Source organism: Jaculus jaculus, chromosome 1 (assembly GCF_020740685.1).
Source record: "Jaculus jaculus isolate mJacJac1 chromosome 1, mJacJac1.mat.Y.cur, whole genome shotgun sequence".
Classification (NCBI taxonomy): Eukaryota; Metazoa; Chordata; class Mammalia; order Rodentia; family Dipodidae; genus Jaculus; species Jaculus jaculus.
The window spans coordinates 225,612,355-225,633,441 of NC_059102.1; the positions used below are offsets into that span (position 1 = coordinate 225,612,355).

Here is a 21,087-nt window from a genome sequence, read left to right on the forward strand (position 1 = left end):
ACATAAAGCCAGATGCACACAGTGATGCATGCATCTGGAGTTAGTTTGCAGTGGTTGGAGGCTCTGATGTGCCCATTTTCTGTGTCTCTTCTTGCAAATAAATAAATAAAAATATGACCAAAAAACCCCAAAAGCACCTCAAAAATAAATACAAAATAAATACAAAATGAGGAGCTGGAGATGGCTCAGCAGTTAAAGGTTAAAGTTAAAGGTTAAAAGTTAAAAGTTAAAGGCCTTGTGTTCAAGTCCCCAATACCCATGTGTAGATGCAAAGTGGCACATGTATCTGGAGTTTATTTGTAGCAAAAGGCCCTGGTATGCTCATGCTTTTTCTCAAGTAAATAAAAAATTTATATATATGTAAATTCATTATGTAGTCCCAGGCTGGCCTTAAACTCATGGCAAACCTTCCACTTCTTCACTCCTGTCTCTCGAGTTCTGGGAATAAATGTGTGCACCACTACGCTTGGCTTTAAGTACAAACACATTTAAAAAATACATAATAGCCAGTTGTGGTGGCACATGCCTTTAGTCGCAGCACTCAGGAGGCAGAGGAGGAGGATTGCTGTTGAGTTTGACACCCTGAGACTAAAGAGTGACTTCCAGGTCAGCCTGGGCTAGAGTGAGACCCTACCTTGAAAAAACAAACAAAAAACAACAAAAAAAAACCCCCCAAATCCAAAACCACATAATAAAACCAGACCAACAAACTAAAAAGCACCCCCATCAAAAAAAAAAAAAAGAGTAAGAAGTGTTCAAAGAAAGGGGGAAAAGTTGGTGCATTACTCAGCGTGATGTCTGCACTGTTCTCTGCTTGAACATGGCACTGCTAACCCTTCAACGGGTCACCCTGCTACAAGTTCCTTCATGCCATCTGAGAAGTAGGAAAGGTGGTTTTCTGTTTAATATTTTCCCTAGAAAATGGAAAAAATGCAATGGCACCAGAAAAGCTTTATATATTTCCTAAGACAGATAATGTTTTATCAAATGTCCCAAACATAAAAATTACATTATTCTACACAACTTGGGGATGCTAAATACGCTCAATTTTGAATACAAAAACAGCACTTATTAAAGATCTAGATGGAAATCATTCGGGTGGTTGCACAGGCCAGCTAGGTCGGGTCGACTTTCTTCTGGAAGATGGTCACAGCAGGATCCATGCTTCCTCCCTGACTCTGGGGATGCCAAGTCATGCAGTGCAAAGCTTGGATGGGGTCTCTACTCCACCCAAGTTCCCACAGCCAGTGTTGGTTTGCGCCTCAGCGGTGGTGGTTTCTCAGGCAACAGTGGTGTTTGCTATTCCCCGTGCAGCTCAGGTGCTCTGAGCAGTGGGACGCAGGGTCCCGGCCTGCTGAGTGACCACTGAGGAACCGCAAACCCCCAGCTTTTCAGACAGCTCTGGCAATCCGCAAGGCTGCCAGGAGTAGACCAATGCAGCCAGGCTAAAAACTCTCACACACTCACTGCAGTATAAGACGTAGTTTTTTTTTTTTTAATAGTTCATAGGAATTAAAAAGTATTCTCTCCAGATTATAAAAGGGTTAGTTACAACTGTTTAATAGGAACAATCTTGGACAAGCAGAAATGCTTCGATTTGGAGGATTAGAGCAACACAGGACTGAGAGAACCCAGGGGACTGGTGGCCTGCACCTCCTCCACAGCCCCGCTCTGAGGACAGACTGGACCCTGCTGCTTCCAAGGCACATGCCGCTGGCTGAGAGCTTCCCATCAGGCTGCGTGCGATGTTCGGTTTTAACTTAAAAATAGGCTGTCTTCTTTGCTGTAGTAGAAACGTCCAGGGCAGGTGCAGTGGCCGTGTTTAGCACAGATGCAGAACGGCTTTATTGATCTCGGGGTTGGTCCAGTCATTCCGGATGTCATCCAGGTGGTTATCGAAGTCCACCAGCGACTCATAGGACCGGCTGTCCAGGAGCGACGCTGAGATCCTCTGCGCCTCAGGCCAATCTTCACAGTAGTCACTGCGGGCAAAGGGAGCAGTTAGCCTCTCCTGTGGCACCGGCGCCTCCCGGCAGACCCGCGCAGCCAGCCATGTAAGGACAGTACTGGAAACACGGTCATCTTAAACACAGGACAGACTGTGTAAGTAAATAGAGGGTCTGCTTCAAAAGGGACGCTCAAGGAGCTGGGGTGGATGGCTGGAGCATGCTATGTGACCAAGCGCTTGGGAAGAGCGTATTGCCCTGGTGGGGGTGGGGGAGACCTGTGGGTACTGCCCGGGGCCCCTGTGCCCTTGGAAGCTGTAGTGGCACTGGTCCTCCGGCAGGAGGAGAAGGTGCTATACTCACTGGTGTGGGTCTCTGCATCGCCACCTGTTCTCATGGTGCTCGTACACGTGGATCGTAGGCGCTATGCAGTCCATCGTGAACTTGGTGTTGTCCACCTGAGCAGACGGTGAAGGACACTTTACAAACGCGAGGGCAGTGCTGATGTGAGGAACCTCCCTGTGGCTTTCACGGGAACAGCAGCAGTGGCAGCTGCACAGGCCAAGCTGACCCGGGGACCACACGGAAGTTGGCTGAGGCTCACAATGCTGCACAGGTAAGTATGGAGCGCCTCTTCTCCACAAAAGTGGTATTCCTATCTCTTACACTTAGAATGCGGTTTCAACCAAGCCCCCTCCCGACCCCAAGGGGCATGCTGCTCTTTTTCTAAGGGGCCTCACACTTGCTGTGCGCCAGCAGCAGAACTCAACCATGGCTATGCCCCACGGCTGCAGCCTGCAGGGGGCAGGGGTGTTTACACCCAGGAGGCAGCAAAGGCACAGTTAAGGCAGTCCTGGGAAGAAAGCTCGCATAGTCAAGCTCCTCCTGAGCAAGAGACACAGAGCCACCTTGGTGGTCACAGGAGACAGCCACTCACCATGATGAGTGCAGTGTCACTGAAGCCCTCTGCGATTCGTGATGCCACCTTCTCTGCGACCTGGTTTGGACTGTAGGGAAGGACCAGTGAGTCTGACATGATCTGTCAAAATTACCACTATTAACCAATTAACAAACAGTGATGCAGCCAAGAGATGACTTGTGGTGAGGGCAGTGAATGCCACTGGAATGATTAGGCACATCGCCCAGAGTGGCCCCTACTGTGTTCCAGCAATTGTTGGAAGAGGGACCACAGGGTGTCTTCTGAAAGGAAAGGCCAGGGCCCAGCTCCAAGCCTCTGGGGCCTGCAGTCTCCAAGTGTCCATTACCAAAGTGGCTGGCCCACTGTAATAAGTCTGTAAGTCATGTTTTCAAAATACTTATTAAAACTCTTTAAAAAAATATTTTATTTGATGGGCTGGAGGGATGGCTTAGCGGTTAAGTGCTTGCCTGTGAAGCCTAAGGGCCCCGGTTTGAGGCTCGATTCCCCAGGACCCATGTTAGCCAGATGCACAAGGGGGCACATGTGTCTGGAGTTTGTTTGCAGTGGCTGGAGACCCTGGCGCGCCCATCCTCTCTCTCTCTCTGCCCCCTTCTCTGTCTGTCACTCTCAAATAAATAAACAACAACAAAAAAAAAAATTAAAAAGAGTATTTTATTTGACACAGACAGAGAAGAGGGAGAGAGGCACAGAATGAATGAATATGTATGGGTGTCTAAGGCCTCTTGCCACTGCAAACAAATTCTAGACACATGTGCCACTCTGTGCATATGGCTTTTTGTGGGTAGAGGGGAATCAAGCCCAGGCTGTCATGCTTTGCAAGCAAGCACCTTTAACCACTGAGCCATCTCTTCAGTCCCCTCCCCATTTTCTTCTTCTTCTTTTTTTGTTTTTCGGAGGCAGGGTCTCACTTTAGCTCAGGCTGACCTGGAATTCACTAGGTAGTCTCAGGGTAGCACTGAACTCAAGGCGATCCTCTTACCTCTGCCTCCCGAGTGCTGCGATTAAAGGCGTGTGCCACCATGCCCGGCCTTCTAGTTCCCCTTTTTAAAACTCATAAGTCATTTTATACCTTCTCTATGCTGTGGGCCTCCAATTGTGCCGACACCACGCAAGCCTTGAGAAATGGTGTGTATCATCTTTTAGCAACAGAGTTAATTATAGACTGGCTCCCACACCATTATGGTCCCATCCCCCACCTTCTAAACTACCTCAGAAAGAGCAAAGTTTCCTCCAAGTCCCTATGTCTGCTATTCTTGGGGCTGACCCCCTCCTTGCAGCCCCAGCTTTGCCTTCAAACAAGTCTCTTTAATTCATGGGGAAGAAAGCATTTGAGCTGGCTCCCTGTAGCCAACTTGTCCTCTACTTCCACAAACCCCCATTTATTATATTTTTGGACACGGTCTCCCTGGTCTATAGCTGCCCACCTTGCACTGTTGGTTGGTGTCCAGTTTACCAACCATTGCCCTGTGATCCCACAGCTGCCTCAACGGAAACCCCCGGCATTCAGAAGGGCTGCTGGTGGCAGGCTGCTTCCCTCCTCTGGCCTGTTTCTTGCAGGCTCCCATGGGCTCCTACAGCTGCTTCCGAACCTGCCACACACTCTCGGGCTTTTCTTTTCTCCTCTGGTCTCAAGGTTCCTGATTGCTCCCGAGGTCCATTTTCCTCAAATGGAACTTTTGCCCTGTCTGTTGCAGCTCACAAACCTAGAGACACTGTCTACAGGAGTACAATCAGCTCTCTGAATTCCTCTTTCTTTTAATGCCCAGAAAACATGCCACCCTCTACTTGAGGCCCTGTGAGACTGCTCCTGGCCAGGACTGTCTTCCTTTCCTAAGTTCTGTGCTCGTCTTAAGTGCTCCCACAGGGAATCACTGGCACGTAGCTTTCCTATTTCCCTGCAAGATTGTTTTGGATTTTCTTTTCAACATTCACTTGCAAATGTATGCATGTGTGTTTGCCAAGGTGTGCATGATGCAGTCAGAGGACAGCCTTGAGGTGTGGTGTTCCTCCTTGCCTTCCACCTTTCTATTAAGTGTGCATGTGTGTATGGATGGTACCAGGGTCCTTTGTAAACGAACGCCAGACACATGTCACTTTGTGTCTAGTTTCTATATGGGTGCTGGAGAATCAAACCAGGGCTGTCAGGCTTTGTAAGCAAGTGTGTTTACCTGCTGAGCCATCTCCCCAGATTTCAGATTTCAAAGGCAGAATCCGTGCCATATTTATGTTTTAGTAGCCATAAAAGTAAACTGGCATACGTTTAATTAAAAAAAACAAACAGACTCTAGGAGCTGGGGATGGAGTTCAGTGGTGGAACATTTGTCTAGCATGCCTGAAACCACGGGTTTAATCCTTAGCACAACTTTAATAAGTCAACAAAACAGATAACATACAATGAGAGAAAAGTACATAATAATGATTTCATGAAAACAAATTACTTTATCTAGTTACTCATTTTCATAACTGAGATTTTAAAAAAAGAATATGTTTATGAGAGAGAAAGGGGGGGGATGAATATGGGTGCACCTGGGCCTCCAGCCACCGCAAATGGACTCCAGATGCATGCGCCCCCTTGTGCATCTGGCTTATGTGGGTCCCAGGGAATCAAACCTGGGTCCTTTGGCTTTGCATGTAAATGCCTTAAATGCTAAGCCATTTCTCCAGCCCCAAACTGAGATTTTTTTTTTTTTTTTTAAATTTTGGTTTTTCAATGTAGGGTCTCACTCTAGCCCAGATTCACCTGAAATTCACTATGTAGTCTCAGGGTTGCCTCAAACTCACTGTGATCCTCCTAGATCTGCCTCCTGAGTGCTAAGATTAAAGGCCTATGCCACCCTGCCTGGCTGAATTTTTTTAAAAATTTATTTATTTGGAAGGGGGCAGGTGCAGATAGAGAGAATGGGGGTGCCAGGCCCTCTAGCCACTGCAAAAGAACTCCAGACACATGTGCCACTTTGTATATCCAGTCTTATGTGGGTACTGGGGAACTGAACCTGGGTCATTTGGCTTTGCAGAAAAGCACCTTAACCACCAAGCAATCTTTCCAGCCCCTAAACAAATGTTTTTGTTTTGTTTTTGAAGTAGACTACCCTCTAGACCAGGCTGACCTGGAATTCATTATTAGTCTCAGGCTGGCCTCAAACTCACAGTGATCCTCCTACCTCAGCCTCCTGAGTGCTGGATTAAAGGCATGCACCACCACACCCAGCAAAATAAATCAGAAACGTGATGCTGAGGAAAATCAACATAAGGACAGGCAAATAGTGTTTAAGACAGTATTAGAACAGTATTATAAGGGCTGGGGAGATGGCTCAGTGGCTAAGGCACTTGCTTGCACAGTCTAATGACCTGGGTTTGGTTTCCTAGTACCCACATAAGGCCAGGTGCACAAGGTGGCGTGCTGTGGATGGCCACACTTCCAGACCAGGCACAGTTATGGAGGAAGGGAATTTATTTGAAGCTTACAGATCCAAGGGAAGCTCCTTATAGCATAAGAAGTTGACCTCCATACCACAGGACCAAGGAGAGAAAGAGAGAGAAAATGAATATGGGCGCACCAGGGCCTCCAGCTGCTACAAACGAACTCCAGATGTGTGTGCTCCCTTGTGCATCTGGCTAACATGGGTCCTGGGGAATCGAGCCTTGAACCGGGGTCCTTAGGCTTCATAGGCAAGCGCTTAGCCACTAAGCCATCTCTCCAGCCCTGTATATATAGATTGGAATTCCAAATCTACCCTATACCTTAGGGCTGGGTCCTACAACCACCCAGTGACACTTCCTCCAGCCAGGTAGTTGGAAACCCAAAAAGCTTTAATGAAACTCCTGAATCTACTGGGGGACACCTATTTATAACTACCATATGGCACACACATCTGGGGTACCTTTCAGTGGTGGCTAGAGGCCCATTATCTCTCTCTCTCTCTGTACAAATAAACAAACACATATATAAAATAACGAAAATAAACCACTATTAAGCCTGGTGTGGTGGAGCATGCCTTTAATCCTAGCACTCGGGCAGAGATAGGAAGGAAGACTGCTGTGAGTCCAAGACCAGTCTGAGACTACATGGTGGATTCCAGGTCAGCTTGGGCTAGAGCGAGACTCTCCCTTGAAAAACCAAAAACAAACAAACAAACAACAGGATTTAAGAGGTGAGAGTAAACAACCTTTATATATATATAAAAAAAACAATAAAAAATGAGTTAAAGTGGGCTGGAGAGATGGCTTAGCGGTTAAGCGCTTGCCTGTGAAGCCTAAGGACCCTGGTTCAAGGCTCGGTTCCCCAGGACCCACGTTAGCCAGATGCACAAGTGGGCGCACGCGTCTGGAGTTCGTTTGCAGAGGCTGGAAGCCCTGGCGCGCCCATTCTCTCTCTCTCCCTCTATCTGTCTTTCTCTCTGTGTCTGTCGCTCTCAAATAAATAAATAAAAAATTAAAAAAAAATGAGTTAAAGAAAACGAGGAGAGCAAGTGAGTGAAAAAGGCATTCAAAATTGTCCTCTGGCTGGGCATGGTGGCGCATGCCTTTAATCCCAGGCAGAGGTAGGAGGATCACCCGGTGCTCAAGGCCACCCTGAGACTACATAGTGAATTCCAGGTCAGCTAGAGCAAGACCTTACTTACAAAACAAACAATAAAACAAAGTTGTCCTCTGGTCCCCATATATGTTACCCACAAGAATTCCCCCCCCACCCCACAAGAGAGCTGTGGAGACTTAGCGTCACTGGTCAGCTTGGTGAAAGGCCACCTTCTTGCTGAGTTAGGGGATGAAGTCATGGTGACTTTCTGTAATGTGTATAGGCGGGGGGGGGGCACATGTGGGTAGTACATGTGCACATGCATGTGGAAGCCAGAGGACAACTAAGACTGTCCCAAACAAGCTGGAAGGTAAGGACTGACTCCCAAAGTTGTCCTCTGACCTCCACATGTGTGTTTGGCATGCACATGCCTGCACAAATACACACATACATGCACAAACATAATTAAAACAAATGTAATGACAGGGCTAGTCATCCTAGTGCAAAGGTGAATGTGTGCACGCTGCGTCACTCTTGTCCTTGCAGCCATTATGTTGCTGTTGTTGTTTTTCAAGGTAGGGTCTCCCTCTAGCCCAGGCCGACCTGGAATTCACTATGGAGCCGCAGGGTGGCCTACCTCTGCCTCGGGTGCAGGGATTAAAGGCATGTGCCACTATGCCCGGCCTTGCAGCCACTCTTGAGTAAGACTTCTTGGCTTGATCACTGAGGGCTCCCTCAGTGGGAAGGACTCCCATCCAGCTGGTTAATCAGTAGGATACCTAGGATTTGATCCTAACTCTACCTACCACTGTAAGATACTGTTAATCAGGTGATATTTCTAGCACAATAAGGACAAGTTTTCAGGTTGGCTAAATACAGAAAATAGGAGCACTGGGAATGAAGTGGGCCCAGCTCCTGAAGTGTAAGTGGGTGGCCTGGATGGAGTCTCCAATCTGGCTAGGGCTTGCTGCTGGTCTGTAAAGGACAAGGGATGACCCACAGTCAAGGCTCTCATCTCACCCGCCATGCCACATTAGAGGAGAGAACATCATATTCAAGTCCAGGAGAGGCTAGTGGGGGAGGGCTGTAAGATATCCCCCTCACCACTTTATAGCTACCTGCTAGATATCCCCCTCACCACCCTATAGCTAATGGTCTGGTGCTCCCTGAACCCTGACAAGTGCCTGGTTACTCTGCCTTAAGGAATGACATCCACAGGGGTGGACAGCCTCCTGAGGGGAGATGGTGGAGGAAACTGGGCTTGGGGAGGCAGAGAGCCCAATGGGCATGGGTATGGGGTCTGAGTGAGAGGAGGGGAGAACAGTGGCAGGAAGGCAAGGAGGCCGTTAGCCAGGCATTTCATGCAGGAAGAAGGACAAGGAACCTGTACAGGTAGGCTGAGGTGCCCAGGCGAAGATCAAGGAAAGAAAGACATCTGCATTAATGTGTCAGTCATATAATTGCTCCTGCCCAGTCTCCTCTCCTTAATTTTTTTTAAGATGAGCTGTGGGAAGCATTGCTGGGTCCAGCAAGCCCTCCTCCTGAACAGCTCCTCGGGCTCCTCAAAGGGAGTTCAAGGTGCTTTCAGGACTGAGTGCCTGGGGGCAGCCCTGCCTACCTTTGCAGCCTCACTTCTTCAGGCCTTCCTCTCTGAAGACGCACACCTTCTCCTAGCCCTCTTCTTCTGTCACCTCACTCTATCTCCAAGCCAGGACTGCTGACCACTGGTCCCCACATCTGCCCACTCTTTTTTTGTTTTTTCAAGGTAGGGTCCCACTCTAGCTCAGGCTGACCTGGAATTCACTATGGAGTCTCAGGGTGGCCTCGAACTCACAGCCATCCTCCTATCTCTGCCTTCCGAGTGCTGGGATTAAAGGCGTGCGCCACCACGCCCGGCCTATCTGCCCACTCTTAAGCCGCCTTCCCTGGGAGCTCCTCTGGTCATGCCACCGGCTGAGTCTTTTCTACTCTTGCTGCTGCAGCCCAGCTCCTCCCAGCTCAGGGCCTGCTCTCCCACCCCAGAACCCCTGCACTCAACCTGGCTCCACGGGAGCTTTTGTGCAGGGGAACAAGTGTGTCGCTCACACAAAGGAGGCGTGAGGGTAGTGAAAGCTGTGGTGAAGGAGAAACAAGCGGGAAGTCCGAGGACACCGGGTGGGGAGCTTCTAAGAGATGGCAGCAGGAGCCTCAGTGGGCTCACTATGAGCCATCGGCTCCCTCAGAGCCCCTGCTGGACTGTCCTTCCAGGATGAGATGGGCACGTCTCTGAATCACTTGTTTCTCACCAATGACAGCAACATTGAATGGCTAGCTTGTTTTATTTCCAGAAGTGCTCTTGAGTCCAGTCTTTGTCCATACTGCCCAGTGTACTGCAAAGCTGCTGGACACAGGCCTGCTGGTTCTATTTGAGCACACAAAGAAGCCCCATTACTTACCGTGTGGACACTTTCCAGATGCTTCCTGGCTTCAGCCAAGGGAAGCTGCTGGAGGATGGTGGAGGGCATGGAAGACAGATATCAGAACCGACTGATCTGGGTTTCCCTCCCCTGACAGAGGGTACACCCAGCTAGATGCCAGCCATGTTCAGTGGCCAAAGGGTGCTGCTCCTCTGGAAGTGGCCTTCTTTACCCAGTTCTTTTTGCTGGTCCCTAAGGGCTGAGGGGTAGAGGTTTGTAAAACGGCTCTTATTACCAGCTCGGGTCCCTGGTGTGGCTTCTGAATTCTCTTATCTACAGGATTACCCTTTAGGAGCAACCTACAGATTAGTGTCTCGAACCACCCTGACTCTGGTCTCCTCTTGTTTCTGGGGACCCAGACTGCTGTAGAAAACAACCCCTCAGCTCTGCTCAGCAGTGAGAGCCCTAGTGGGCTTTTTTGGATGCAAGCAACTTGGTATTTCATCTAGGGCAGCAAAGACCATACTTCCATCATAGCACCAGTCCTAAGGACCCCCAAACCACAAACAAACAAACATCAACTTATTAATTGAAAAAAGCCATTCTGCCCTACATGACCCCTAGTTTGGATGGGAGGCTATGTGGACAGCAGACATAGACTCAACCTGTACTGCACAAGAAAGGAGTCACAAGCCAGAAAACCAGTATGAATAGGAACGTTCAGAACTCTTTTCCTTTGGAGCCATCATGTGAGTCACACTCACATAGCAGGGACAAGCAGGGGTGGGGGTGTGCAGCTCTCACAGGCTTTGCATGTGCAGCCCGCAGAGGGTCACGAGCAGCTCGGTGACAGGCTGTGCTATGCCTCATTCTCCAGCCCGCATCCACATACCTGGCATCCTTTACTCGTTCGTTAGCTTGATAATAACCAGCAATCACATAACTATTATCTTTGCACCACGAATCAATCTGAAAGAGGAACACAAATTGGGAGGAAAGATGAATGCTTCCCTGGAACATCAAGTCTTAATAACCACAGGAGCCCCACCTCCACATGCGGGGATAAGTCTCATCTTAATAGTCTTTCTCCCCACGTAAGAAGGAAATGGGAGCTCAGTGGAAAAATCAACTCAGAGGTCAAAAAACTAGTGGGACCCGGCTTGGGACAGGGCCCTGCAGACAGGCCCTTTAGTCAGTGGGGTGGTGCTGGACTTGGCAGCAGAGGTCCCTGGTCGGCAGGTCTCACACAGGTGCTGTGTGAAGTTATGGAGTAGAAACACCCTGGCTCATCTTCTTATGACATAGAGCACCTGTCCATTCTAGGGCCTGAGAGATTCTGAAGCTCATTAACCCTTTGTGGATAAGGAAAGCGAGGCTCCGAGTTTGCACAGCTGGGCAGGAGCAGAGCCAGAATGGGGATTGCTGTCTCTTCTGAAGTCAGCCTTATAGTCAGACTTCAGTGTTCCTAGCAACACACCGATTCCTGCCATGCTGGGCTGTGGGGCACTAGGCACACAGGGCAGGTATAGGCAAGGTACCAATCTAGGAGGAGCGCTTAATTCTATGTGGTGTGCTGCTAAACAGGAGCCTGGCGCACGGCCTCCAAGCTGTCTGCTTTATAACACTGCTCTTCTCACTGGAGCTAGCTTGCTGCCGGTCCAATGCCATTACCCAAAACAACAACAGCTACCCTGCTTTATCATAATGGGATCTTAATATGCTGCAATATGTTTTAGAGGAAATAAAATCGACAGCTTGCTTTTTGCAGTGAATTAAGTGGTTAAAAATGAGTGAGGCATGGTGGCATCCATCTGTGATCTCAGCACTTTGGAGGCTGAGGCAGAAGGATCCTGAGTTTAAGGCCATTCTGGACTACATGCAAGACTTTGTCTTACATACACAAACAAGAGCTGGAGAGATGACTCAATGGTTAAAGGCACTTGTTTGCAAAACCTGATGGCCTGGGTTTGATTCCCCAGTACCCATGTAAAGCCAGATGCACAAAGTGGCACGTGCATCTGGAGTTTGTTTGCAATGGCAGGAAGCTCTGATGAGTTCATTTCTTCATTTCTTCTGGCCCCCTGCTTTTAAATAAGAAATAATTGTAATAAAACTAAACCCTTTATTAAGAAACAAACAAGCTGGGCGTGGTGGCGCACACCTTTAATCCCAGCACTCAGGAGGCAGAGGTTGGAGGATCGCCATGAGTTCGGGGCCATCCTGATACTCCTTAGTGAATTCCAGGTCAGCCTGGGCTAGAGTGAGACCCTACCTCAATAAAACAAAAACAACAACAACAACAAAACCAAACCAAACCAAACCAAACCAAACAAACAGCCGGGCGTGGTGGCGCATGCCTTTAATCCCAGTACTTGGGAAGCAGAGGTAGGAGGATTGTGTGAATTCAAGGCCAGCCCAAGACTAGATAGTGAATTCCAGATCAGACCCTACATTAGGAAAAGAAAAAAGAGAGAAAGAAACAAAATATGTGTGTTTAAAACATGACCTTGTTGCTTCTTCCCTGGATTCTGGTTCAGGTCTCAGTTTCTTTCATGACTAAAAGCCAACATCACAAGACAGTTCTGGTCTTAGGGTTCCTGGCTCACATACAGATTAGAATTATCTCTGGTTTCCTAGGAGTTCACAAATTACCATATTGGGTCAAAACCAGAGCTTACTGGACCAACTAAAAATGCTAGCCATCCACCCTAAAAATTGGGGTTATGTCCCAAAGTATTTATAATGGCTCCTTCACCATGACTGCTGCAAACCATTCCAAAGCTAATTACACTTTGTCCTTTATTGCCTCTTAAAGGAACATATGCAATAAGTTTCCTTATACTAAGTTTCTTTTCTTTCCCCCTATCTCCACATAGCATCAGAGGGCTTAGTTTTAACTTGAGGTTTGGCCCCTTTCCCTGAACTCAACCTGCATGATTTACTGGCCTTTGGTATAGTACTCTCACGCTTGTTTCCGAAGCCAGGACAAGTGAGTTCTCACTGCAGGTGACCGAGCTATCCCAGTGTACTCCTTAGTTCCTAGGGTCAGTCTGATAAGAAATCTACAATGGGGTGGCTCCTTCTGCAGGCTCTGAGGATCCTTACCCTAGCCTGTACTCCTGACTGCAGCCACATCACCCTAAAGAGCTTCCATCTTTACACTTCTTCCTCAAACTCTAACCTTCCTCTTTTGTGTGTGGCGTACATACATGCATGTACTGATGTGTGTGCCCCAGGTGCACATGGGTGGAGGCCAGAGAAGAACATCAAGGGTCTTCTTCACCACTCATCTATTTTCTTCAGATGGGGTCTCTCAACCCAGAGCTTGCTATTTTCTATCAGTGAGCTCCAGCAATTTTCTGGTCTCCACCTTCCCCTATCACAGGTATGCGTGGCCACACTCTGGATTTGAGTTTGGAAGTCCTTGGAAACTCATGCTTAAGTGGTAAGTGCTTGCTAGGGCTCTTAACTGCTGAGCATCTACCAAGCCTCTATTCTCCCTTTTAGAGGTATGCACCACCACACCCACTTTTTTTTTTAAAATATTTTTATTCATTTAAGACAGAGAGGGTGAGTATGGGCTCACTAGGGCCTTCTGCCACTGCAAACAAGTGTGACCTATATGCCACTCTGTGTATCTCACTTTATACTAGAACATTGAATCTGGGCTATCAGGCTTTCTAGCCTGGATCTTCCTCTGGGGGGGGGGCAGGGAGGAAGGGAGGGGAAGGGAAGGAAAGGGAAGGGAAGGGAGGGAGGGAGGGGGAAGGAGGGAGAGAGAATATGAGAATGAGAGAATAAATATGAGTGTGCCAGGGCCTTCAACCACTGTGAACAGACTCCAGACACATGTGCCCCCTGTGGTGAACATGTGTGTCTGGTTACGTGGGACCCTGAGATTCAAACATGAGTTATTAGGCTTCCCAGGCAAGCACCTTAACCACTAAGCCATCTCTCCAGCTCTGATCTTCCTCTTTTAAAGATCCTGGTTAATACTCTGGGCCAATATGGAGAATCCAGGATAATCCCTCCACCCTATGGACATCTTTTGGGGTCTTTGCTATACCACATATATGTGTGTGTCTTTTAAAAAAAATAATATATTTTTAATTAACTTATTATTATTATTTTTTTAAATTTTAATTTTATTTATTTATTTATTTATTTGAGAGTGACAGACACAGAGAGAAAGAAAGACAGAGGGAGAGAGAGAGAATGGGCGCGCCAGGGCTTCCAGCCACTGCAAACAAACTCCAGACGCGTGCGCCCCCTTGTGCATCTGGCTAACGTGGGACCTGGGGAACCAAGCCTCAAACCGGGGTCCTTAGGCTTCACAGGCAAGTGCTTAACCGCTAAGCCATCTCTCCAGCCCTTAACTTATTATTTTTGAGACAGAGCAAGTGAGAGAGAGAGAGAGAGAGAGAGAGAGAGAGAGAGAGAGAGAGAGAGGGGGAGGGAGAGAGAATGGGCATGCCAGAGTCTCTAAAGACTGCAAACAAACTCCAGACACATGCATCACACCTTGTGCATCTGGCTTATGTGGGACCTGGAGAACTGAACCTGGGTCCTTAGGCTTCACAGGCAAGTGCCTTAACCACTAAGACATCTCTCCAGCCTGTATCTTTTTTTTTTTTTTTTTTTGAGGCAAGCCCAACAGATTGGCCTTTTCTTTTTTTTTTTTTTTAAATTATTTATTTATTTATTTATTTATTTATTTGAGAGCGACAGACACAGAGAGAAAGACAGATAGAGGGAGAGAGAGAGAATGGGCGCGACAGGGCCTCCAGCCTCTGCAAACGAACTCCAGACACGTGCGCCCCCTTGTGCATCTGGCTAACGTGGGACCTGGGGAACCGAGCCTCGAACCGGGGTCCTTAGGTTTCACAGGCAAGCGCTTTAACTGCTAAGCCATCTCTCCAGCCCTGGCCTTTTCTTTTTTATGAGAGTGAGCAAGCAAGAGAGGGAGAGAAAGGGGAGGAGTGAATTGGAATGCCAGGGCCTCCAGCCACTGCAATCGAACTCCAAACATGTGTGCCATCTTGTGCACACGTGACCTTGCATCACCTTGTGCGTCTGTCTTATGTGGGACCTGAAGAGTTGAACTTAGGTCCTTAGGCTTTGCAGGCAAGCGCTTTAACTGCTAAGCCACTTCTGCAGCCCGCTACTCTGTATTTACCTGACAACATCCTGTGCCGCCACCCTCCCAGCAGCAGCCTTCAGTGAGCAGTCTCATCTGACTGTGGCTCTTTCCTTGGCTGAAGCCAGCAGCTCAGGACGCATACCTTGCTCCTCACAGACGGCAACCCAGTCCTCAGAGCACCAGAGTCCTGTGACACACACAGAACACACACACTTCACCCTACAATGTGTTGCTGAGGACAAATTCCTATATGAAGAATTCCATCAGAAGAAACAGTGCCATGACCTCTATCTTCTAGAACTCTGTGAGGCTGCACTTAAAGTAAACCAGGTCACCAAATCTCTGGCTTGGCTTCAAGATCTGGTTTTTTTTCAAGGTAAGGTTTTGCTTTAGCCCAGACTATCCTGGAGTTCTCTATGTGATCTCAGGATAGCCTCGAACTCACGGCAATCTTCCTACCTCTGTCTCCCAAGTGCTGGTATTAAAGGCGTGCTCTACTACGCCTGGCTTCAAGACCTTTTGAATGAAGTCAACTTACGAGTGCTTAGTACAGAAAGGCATGGCCTCCCTTCAACTGAGAAGCAGAGACTCCACTAAGCCATACGCCTTGAGAAAAGGGAAGTTTCCTTTGAGAGCTTAGTATACAGAGCTAGATAACTAGGTGAGAGAGATGAGGCAGGTAATGGGCTGTGACAGGCAGGTGGGATGAGGTGAGCAGGTCTGTAGCAGCTTCAGAACCTTACAGGAAGCCAAGCCTCACCCTTGAGAAGTGGAGTGACCCGATCTGGCAGCCCACAGTCAAAGCCAAGTGTCCTCTCCCAAGTGCGGTAAGGCAAAGCATGAACCAGAAGCCACCTGGCTTGCTTTTGATGAATGTTTCCACTTCTTGCCTTGCTCAAAAAAGCCCATGCCCTATCATGCACCCTGGGAATATCAACGTGTCAGTTTAGCAAAGTGACTCTGAATAGGGAAACCTTCCATGGCCTCAGGCAGTTCTCTACTTTTCACAGGAGACCCCCTAAAGATCACTCAGTTGTCTCTGCAACTGAGCATTGTTACCTATCTCAGGGGATAACACCAACCACAAAGCAGGCGAGGTGCCCCTCTGAGGAGGGCATCACTCCTGACCCTGAAGTATCACCAAGTGGAGGGTCACCTGCTGAGCCTTCCCGCTGGAAGTGACAAGCAGTAGAAGGCTGTCAGCCCATTGAGGAGTTAGCTCCTCCTTGGGTCAGCTGCCTACTTTTCTGTGGAATGAGGGGCGCTAGGTCCATGGAAGGTAGATGGGTGGAGAGGGAGGAGATGCTGAGAAACAGAGGACTGGGAATGGCAAACACATGCTCATGGAAATGCTCGCCGAACAGGTGTAGGAAGAGTTAAAGGACAGCAGCTGTGCATGACCAGTGCAGAGCAGGTCATGGGGAGGCAGAGGAAGAACTGGCCTGAAATTGTGAGGCTCAGCCAACTGGCCACTAAGAAAGGCATCTGAGTGGAATGAACAGAAAGCGGCTGCACAGCGGCAGAAATCAAGGCAAGGGGAAAAGGACAAGCCAGGCTTAGAGAAACAGGTTTATGCTAATTTCCCCACTAACATTTTATGGGGCTGTGCTATTTAGAAATAATTCCTTCACTACCTACGTCAAAGGCTGAGGATAAATAAGATAAAAGGCGTAAGTACTTAAAAAATGAAAAGCACCCAGAAATGGCAAGGTTTTTTTTTTATTTAAAATGGAAAATTATAACAAAAAGCCTTTCAAAGGAATCTAACCTTGCCCTTTGACAGACAGTGTATCAAGTCAGTCTTTCCTGCGTCGAAAATAATCCTAATACACAGTCCCAGAACAGAAAGACCATGAGCACGAGGCCTCACTCACCCAGCTGCATAATTTTGCTGCTTTGTTGACAACTGCCTCCTGGGGCTGGGGAGATGGCCCAGGGGATAAAGCACTTGCCAGGCAAGCACGAGGACGCAGGGGTTGAAGTGGGCACTTGGAATCCCAGCACATCTACAGCAAGAAGGGGGGCAGAGCCAGAAGCTTGCAAGCTAGTTAGCATGGCAGGCACAGGGATGAACCAGGGACCCTACCTCAAACAACGTGCAAGGCAAGGAAGGACCAGTACCCGAGGTTGTCCTCTGGCATGGGCAAGTGCTGACACTCACACCTCCCCACAAAGCCCGTATCTTCCACAGCTGATACCCTGACAGGCCCTGGCTCCAAACTCAGATTTTTCACGGCCTTTTAGTGTTAAAAAAAAAAAAAAAAAGTCAGTCAAAAAAGTAAAGACAATTTTGTTTTGGCTTGTTTTTCAAGGTAGGGTCTCACTCTAGCTCAGGCTGACCTGGAATTCACTATGCAGTCTCAGGGTGGCCTCGAACTCATGGCGATCCTCCTACTTCTGCCTCCCGAGTGCTGGGATTAAAGGTGTGCACCACCATACCTGGCTTAAGAGTATATGCATGTGTATGTGCAGATGTGGGTACCCGCTGTGCATGCAAGAAGATGGGGTGTCTTTCTCTACTGCTGTTGTCTGTGGTTACTGGCTGAGCAAGGAGTTCCAGTGAGCCTCTTGTCTTTGCCTCCCTCAGCAATGAAGTAACAGGCATGTGTGGCCACACCCAGTTTCTTCTTGGTGGGTGCTGAGACTGAACGAGGTCTTCGTGCTTGTACTGCAAGCAAGTACTCTTACCTGCTCAGCCACCTTCCCAGCCCCCAAATAATACAAACTTAAGGAACTTAGTTGCAATCTATAGTTTCTAGATGGATTAAAATTATGACTCTTCCTCCATAACTTTTTTATTTATTTTTTTAAATTGCATTATCCTGGCATCTTTATCTTTGTTGACTCTTGAGCCTATGTCCCAAAGTTCTGGTGATTATAAGAAAAGCCAAGTGTGGAGGTACACACCTTTAATTTCAGCACTTGGGAGGCAGAGGTAGGAGGATCATTCTGAGTTTGAGGACAGCCTGAGTCTACATTGTTAATTCCAGGTCAGCCTGGACTAGAGTGAGACGCTACATCAAAACAAACAAACAAAAGATAAACATTTAAAGAAGATGGCCCAGCAGTTAAAGGTACTTACTTGGAAAGCCCGATGGCCTGGGGTTCAATTCCCCAGTACCCATGTAAAGCCAGATGCACCTGGAGTTCATCTGCAGTGGCAGGAGGCCCTGGCACATGCATTCATTCACTCTCTTCTGCCCTGCTCTCTCAAGTAAATAAATACATAAATAAAAATACTTTAAAATGTCAATAAAAACAACCACTGCTCAGCAGGGACAAAGTTTGGGCCATTAATTTTCAATGTTGAGAAGTTGCCAGGGCAGGAGATGTGCACAGCAAATTGAGGGGCACGGGAGGGTGCTGGATGCTGAGTCAGGTAAATGGAGTGGGACAGGGCAGGGGTGCAAGGCCAGAATGCCACTCTGACCCCCTCCCCCAGTCCCTTTCACTCTCAGCCTTGTGGCAGTAGGGTTGCTTGGCTCCTGAGTCAAGACCCTCCCTCTCTTTGTAGGCTCCCTCCACAGGGAGGTGGCTTGGGAGGCAGCCTGCTCTTGAGGGAAAATTCCTGTAAAGGTAGTCCAAGTGCAGTTGTTCATAATTAGTGTGCTAATTATCTCAAGCACTGCTCTCATGTCCCACACAGAAACATGACCCTTTAGCTTTGTAAACATTAGTTAAGAATGCGGGTAATTGACACTGGATATTTTAAGTAAGGTGCAGCTAGTCCCTAAGCTCCTAAACACAGTCTTCAGCCACCCTTCTTGGCCACTCTTCGGTGACATTGGGACTTCTGTTTCTCTACCCACCCCATGCAGTGTCTCCATGTGCTGTGACCTGTGCCAGGATACCAAGTCATCCAGAAGCCCTGCCTGTCCCTCACCATTTTTCCTGAAAGCCACACTCACTTTTCAACTTTCCAAATTCTAAGTGGGAAATGACTACCTCACCTTCCAATCTGTTTCTCTACTGGGTCTTTTAATGAATGGCATCACAAGTCATTACCTTTACTTCCTAGCCTCCACTGTGACCAGTCAGGAGGCCTGAGGACTGTCCCCCTGCTCTCTCATCTGCCCCTTTCATCACATACTTGGGCTACTCCACCCACCAGGCTCTAGTCTCCTATGAATGCCTGTTCCCAGCATTCTCTGCAGAGCCACCCAGAGTGCTTCCATCTGTTGACCAAGCCTTGGGTTCAACCTACATCCATATGCTACAGTAGAGAAAGGAACACTCCTGCCTCAATGCTACTAGCGGCCAAGTCAAAATGCTCCAGAGACTCAACAGCCCTGGAGCTACTTCCATACCAGAATTAAGACAGGGCATTAAACCATGTACCTGCACCCTCCAGAGATGATACAGGCCCCCAAAGCACATTTCCTCATTAACTAAAATAGGTGGGTTTATAAATATCATCTACTTATTATCTCTTACTGCCTAAAAAGGGCATGAAAAACAATGACTTCATCTAAGACACTCAAAGATGTGCCAGAAAATTAACCTTACGACAGTCTGCCCAACACAATTCGGCACTTGCCACTTGTTAAAAATCTCCTTTGGTGTCATAATTAGGAAAGTAAAAATGAATAGCCTGGCCTGGTGGTTCACACCTCTGATCCCAGCATTCAGGAGGTCAAGAAGCACAAAGGCGAGAAGAACAAAGAAAAGTATAACCACTGTCACCTCACAAGTTTCTGGCAAGAAGTCAACACACACATTTTAACCTCTCAGCTTACTCAGGAATGAAACAGAAGCTGACCTGAGCTCATGTGAAGCCACAATTTATTCCTTCCAGTGTTATCAACTCGATACAATTTTTCCTTCATAGATCCTCATACCTGAACAGCCAGTTTACCTGCACACGAAATCTTTTTTCTATTGTCCTTCCATAAAGCAGTCACTGGGCTGGACAGATGACTCAGCCGTTAAGGGTACTTGCTTGCAAAGCCTGAACTCTTGGTTTCCAGAGCCAAGTACCCACATAAAGCCAGATGTACAAAGTGGCACATGTGTCTGGAGTTCATTTGCAGTGGCACTAAGTCCTGGCACACACATTCTTATTTTCTCTTTGCCTGCTTGCAAATAATAAATGTTTTTCTTAGAAAAGCAATCACAAAATGTGCAATGGGTCTCATGTAGTCCAGGCTTAATTCTCCTGCTACCCACAGTGCAGGGATTACAAGCTTGCCAGCTTTTTTTTTTTTTTTTTTGTGTATTTGTGTATGGTGTGCATGAACGTGTATGGGACCCGGGTGTGCGTGTGCCTGTATACACGTGGGCGTGGGAGTCGGAGGTCCATATTGGTTGGGTATCTTGCTCAATAGCGGGCCTGCAAGCCCCAGGGATCCTCTTGTCTCCGCCCCCTCTTGGGATTACAGGAGCTCTCTACCATGCCCCCCTTTGATGTGAGTTCTTGGGAAGCCCAACTCAGGTCCTGTTTGTGGCACTCACGAAGCCGTTTCCTCAGCCCGGCTTGTAGCTTTTTGCTCTCATAAAAGCCACGGTAACATTTCCAGGTAAGTCTGCCCACCAGACTAACACATATTCTCGGGAGTCCGTGACAGGGTGTGGTGGCCCCCCGACGATCATCATCCCCAAATTTCCCGAAACCCAAACCCCGGCTGTGAACCCAGCTGACCACGACCCAACTGTCCAAGGCCCTGGCTTCCGAAAGCCTGCCCGACGCCGCGCTTACCAGGGTGAGGGCCACCTCCAGCATGGGCGCCAGGGCCAGCGTGCCGTGGAAGAGCGGGATGCAGTCCACGAAGAGCGTGTGCGGGGCGCCCGGGCCGCCCAGCGGCAGGTGCTCCTTGCGCGGCTTCTGCTTCTCGGCCACTAGCAGCCCGTTGACAGCGCAGTGCGGGTACTTGGCGCCGTGCAGAAGCATCTTGCAGTAGGCCTGGGTGGTCAGCTTCACTCCGGGCATGCTGAGCCCGGGAGGGCCCCGCGGACAAGCAGGACGCAGCGGCAGCTGCAACAACCACGCTCGGCCCCGGGCTCACGGCTCCACAGCTTCGCCGACTCCCGCCTGTCTGAAAGCGGCGTCGCCAGCGCCTGCCGCAAAGCAACGCGGCCCGGCGCGGCCTTTTGCGACGTTCGCGATGACCTCTGCGCAGCCGATCGTGGGCGGGGCTTCCTCGATCCCGTGG

The 21,087-nt window shown here is 48.6% G+C and overlaps 1 protein-coding gene across 1 annotated transcript; it reads right to left on the reverse strand.

Moving 5' to 3' along the window:
* Nucleotides 1-1,474: 1,474 nt before the first annotated feature.
* Emc8 (ER membrane protein complex subunit 8) lies at nucleotides 1,475-20,981 on the reverse strand. Its single transcript, XM_004666043.3, has 5 exons — nucleotides 20,634-20,981; nucleotides 10,691-10,767; nucleotides 2,884-2,953; nucleotides 2,310-2,404; nucleotides 1,475-1,982 (listed from the first exon to the last, which is right to left on the reverse strand). The coding sequence occupies exons 1-5, from the start codon at nucleotides 20,862-20,864 to the stop codon at nucleotides 1,823-1,825; spliced, it is 633 nt and encodes a 210-aa protein (XP_004666100.1). The 5' UTR covers nucleotides 20,865-20,981; the 3' UTR covers nucleotides 1,475-1,822.
* Nucleotides 20,982-21,087: the final 106 nt, after the last annotated feature.

Bases quoted from the DNA above. Each gene is read 5' to 3' on its own strand.
- Emc8 (XM_004666043.3), bottom strand. From the start codon at position 20,864: ATGCCCGGAGTGAAGCTGACCACCCAGGCCTACTGCAAGATGCTTCTG. The intron at 10,768-20,633 runs GTAAGCGCGGCG...TTCCTCTTTCAG, and splicing joins TGGAGGTGGCCCTCACCCTG to ATTGATTCGTGGTGCAAAGA. The intron at 1,983-2,309 runs GTGAGTATAGCA...CTTTGCCCGCAG, and splicing joins CGATGCAGAGACCCACACCA to TGACTACTGTGAAGATTGGC.